General features: G+C 38.1%; 1 protein-coding gene across 1 annotated transcript; it reads left to right on the plus strand.

Annotated features, from left to right (window-relative positions):
* The first annotated feature begins 1,590 nt into the window (after positions 1 to 1,590).
* On the plus strand, positions 1,591 to 3,514 carry LOC149217877 (NAC domain-containing protein 1-like). The gene is made up of 5 exons (XM_089390396.1): positions 1,591 to 1,665; positions 2,198 to 2,260; positions 2,368 to 2,460; positions 2,590 to 2,748; positions 2,990 to 3,514. The coding sequence occupies exons 1-5, from the start codon at positions 1,591 to 1,593 to the stop codon at positions 3,446 to 3,448; spliced, it is 849 nt and encodes a 282-aa protein (XP_089246522.1). The 3' UTR covers positions 3,449 to 3,514.
* The last annotated feature ends 426 nt before the right edge of the window (positions 3,515 to 3,940 follow it).

The raw sequence follows: 3,940 nt of genomic DNA on the forward strand, positions 1-3,940 counted from the left end.
CTACAACATCTCTTTCCCCCAACCTCATAGTACTTTCTTGTAGCCTTCTAGCTCGTCTATTTTCTCCAGCGTCAGAGATTGTTGCTAGGTTTCCTCCCAAAGTTGAGCAATACCCCCATTCCTGATCTCCCAAAACAAGTGACCTTGGATAAAAGATCTTTGTTCAACTCTTGAGTTCCATATTGAAGATTATATTAGGAAGTCATATTGCCTCACTATCTCAACTTGGGTCAAGGCCAAGCTATATTTTCACTTCCATATTTGTTTCCACGACTCTCGGCTCTCTTGAAGCCATTGTCACCATAATTTTGCTACCATAACTTTACTAAGCATTTCAGGGTCTCTCAAACCAGGATCCCCACCCCATTTTGGTAGGAAAACCTTCTCATAGGCAACTAAGGTCCATATTTTAACCTCTTCAGCCCCTTGCCACAAAAACATTGGAAATATGGAGATGATTTCTTTATATACAACTTTAGAGCACAAAACATCGACAATTGATATATTGGGAGGGCTTGCAACACTTCTTTTAGTAGAATAAATCAATGGGAAGATTCAATGCTCTGAATATCTAATTATCTAGTTGTAATGAAAACTTTAATCTGAGACCAAAGGAGACACTTAAAGAGTTGGCTACAAGGAGAATACCAAGGTATTTAGCTAGCATGGATCCAATTTGAAACCCCATAATTTTAGCTAAGTTTCGTTGAGCCAGAATGTTGGTATTGAAGAAATATATGCTTGAATTTTTGCCATTAATGAATGTGCCACTGGTCTCTTGCAAATCTGATAGGATCTGGTCCAACGCCCTTATCTCTTGAATCGATGGCTCTCCAAATAACATAATGTCATCCACGAATTGTTTGTGAGTGATGAGTAGACTATGACCCCATAGTCTCAGACCTTGATTGAGCACGACTTTGATGTAACGTCCTAACCCTTCAGCAGCCACAATAAACAGGAAAGGAGAGAGTTGCCCCCCTTGGTGTAGATCTCTTGAAACGTGAAGGTCCAAGAGCGCGAGCCGTTTCTCAAAATGGAAGAAATGTGGAGAAGATTAGAGATCCAATCCAGCGGATCCAACGAGGAGTGAAACTATAAGCGACTAAAATACTAAGCAAGAATTTCCAATTAAACTTGTTAGATGCTTTAAAAAGGCCCAGCTCGACAACCATGCGAGAATGCTTGCTCTTTTTTAAGGAGTGTATTACCTCATGAGTATGGATAAATTACTTATATTTATTTAAATTCATAGAATCTATTAAAATTAATTTATTTTATTATTAAAACATTTTTTCCTTATCATTCTTTTAAATAATTATTATTATTAAAAATAATAATAAAATATAAAAGAAAATAATAATATACGTTTTTTAATTAAAATAAAAAAATTAAAACAATGCCATCCATAAGTTCAACGTAATAAACATCCATAATTTTGGTGATTCTCCTTTGGAAACTCACATTTTAATTAAAATTCCACGAGAAATATATGCGTTCCACAAGCATTCGCTTTTTCTGGCCTCCAATTTCGTTATGAAAAATTCCTTCGTCAAATCTCGGCATACGTAGCGCAAAAATCGGAAATAGATGACTTGGCACCGGTATTCTTCTTTCTCACCATTCCGAGGATTCAACTCAGAAGGACGCACATATTCCACTAAGGTCAGTCTGCTGAGAATTGATGAATGTGGGAAGTTTCTATCTCACCACGAAAATTCCGATTTTAATAATTAAAATATTCGCTTTATTATCTAATGCATATATACTTTCGGATGATTAGAATTTACTTTTTCCATGCAATCCAAAAATATAATTCAACAACCACGAAATTTCGCTCTGTGCTGTGTATGACTTAATGAATATGCTATGGCCATGAGTATCATATCCTTTCCATAGACATGTAATTTCATCGAAATTTCAGTGATTTTAAAAACCAACCAAGACATGTACTACCAAGACGCAAAGTGCGACTTGAAAATATCCTCGATAAGAAAACGAAATTGTCCACTATCACTAAGCGGAAGAAGCGAGCTGAAAGAAAAAAAATAAAATTTCGGCTGTGGCGTAGTCATAAACCTGGAGCTGTTGAGTGGTCTGGCGGTGGAAAAATAAAACCGCAGACCAATGAAAATTAACTCACATACAATGTAGGTATAGAAATTAGCCATATAGGTTGGACGTTTATCAAATATAGCGGAGGTTTGATTCTAAGCCACAGTATACGAGCAGTGGACGAAGAAACGAGCCCGGAGCTGTGGTGTGGTCTGGCGATAGAAAAATAGGACTGTAGACGAATCAAAACTAACCACATACACTATGGGTATAGAAATTATCCATATAGGTATGGATGTTTGCCAAATATAGCATAGGTTCGATTCTAAGCGGCTCTCGCAGGCGATGTTTGCCAAATATAGCATAGGTTCGATTCTAAGCCGCTCTCGCAGGCTTCATTCTAAGGCATACTATACAAGCCGTGAAGGAAAAATTCAGAAGACACGTTTCTTGGGTCGGTCGTATAAACATTAACGTGTGGACCATCATGATGTTGTCTTCCCATTTTGTCCTAAATTAACGGGTTTCTGGAAGGCCACCGGTTCAGACAGAGCAGTCCGCAACAAGCTGCTTCACTGCGTCGGTCTGAAGAAAACACTTGTGTTTTACAAAGGAAAAGGCCCTCGTGGAGAGAAGACCGACTGGATCATGAACGAATACGGTTTGTTAGATTTCAGCTCGTCGACCCCCAGGGTAGGTTTGTTAATGTTTTCCACTCAGCTTCCTTTATGTTTGCCAGATCTATAAGCACTAAGAGCACAGTGAAAAAATGAAAGTTACCTATTTGCACCGGCCAATACTATTTAAGAGCCTTTGATAAATTCTACGCCATTGATTTGTTTAGAAGCAAGGTGCTCTACAGCCACGGTGGGAGAGTGCCTGGTTTCTCTCACTGCAGAGATACTGATGGAATTAAATGGATTGGCATGTGCAGAAGAAAATGGATATGGTGTTATGTCGGATATACAGAAAGGCTGCTTCTCATAAGTCGATTGAAGAACGAGCAAAGATTGATCACCTTGAGAAAGAACAACGGGTTCATTCACTTGGTGATGAATATCTAGAGAAGTTTCATTCAGACACCCTTAATGGCAGCTGCCAATTATCAAATCCAATGACAGAGACCACAATTTCCTCATTACCTCATAAGAATGAGGACGGAATGTGTTCTTTTTCTGTAAGTACAACGAACAATGAATCTAATCTGTTTGACTGCCTGGAACCGTTCATATTTTATGAAGATACAACGGTATTGAAGACCCCAAAAGCTCGTAAGCGGCCACCACAGTTAGAGCTGCCCAAGTTGCCGATGGGCTGCTTGTTTACCCAACGTATAGCTACTCCTTTTGCTCTTCTCTCTACCCCATCTCCGTTTCAGATTCCATTAGTTTAAATAGAAATTGATACTTCCCTTCCAGTACGTGTTCTCAACGAATTCAAATTTGCCATTTTCTCATTTAAGCAGTATGTAAGTGACACCAGTGACGTGATTTCTCTGCAAATCAGATGGTTCATTTCTTAAAGGTTTATCTAAGGAAATATTATGATGACAGTCTACATAGCAGTCAAAATTCAGAATTGAAAAATAAATAGCCGGAGTGGGTGTCATTGCAAAGGTGTCTACTTGAATAGCAGGATTGGATGCCTTTCCAAATATCTCTACTTGACCAATAGGATTGTTAAGAGTATATAGAGTAATTGTTCCAGTGAAGATTGCATAGACATATATAAAATTTCCAGTCTTTGACCGTTTTAAATTAGAGTAATTGTTCGTGGCCTTTTTAAATTACTATGTACTTCTTTTATATATTTCGCCATGATATTCCCCTTTTAAAACGAATCACTACATTTCTACAATATTTGTTAAGCTAGCCCCTCGTCGCTT

Source organism: Pinus tabuliformis, chromosome 1_1, assembly GCF_031772625.1.
Source record: "Pinus tabuliformis cultivar Carrire ecotype Pingquan chromosome 1_1, CPIR1, whole genome shotgun sequence".
Lineage (NCBI taxonomy): Eukaryota > Viridiplantae > Streptophyta > Pinopsida > Pinales > Pinaceae > Pinus > Pinus tabuliformis.

Bases quoted from the DNA above. Each gene is read 5' to 3' on its own strand.
- LOC149217877 (XM_089390396.1), top strand. From the start codon at position 1,591: ATGACTTGGCACCGGTATTCTTCTTTCTCACCATTCCGAGGATTCAAC. The intron at 2,261-2,367 runs GTGTGGTCTGGC...TGCCAAATATAG, and splicing joins GAAACGAGCCCGGAGCTGTG to CATAGGTTCGATTCTAAGCG. The intron at 2,461-2,589 runs GCATACTATACA...GGTTTCTGGAAG, and splicing joins CTCGCAGGCTTCATTCTAAG to GCCACCGGTTCAGACAGAGC.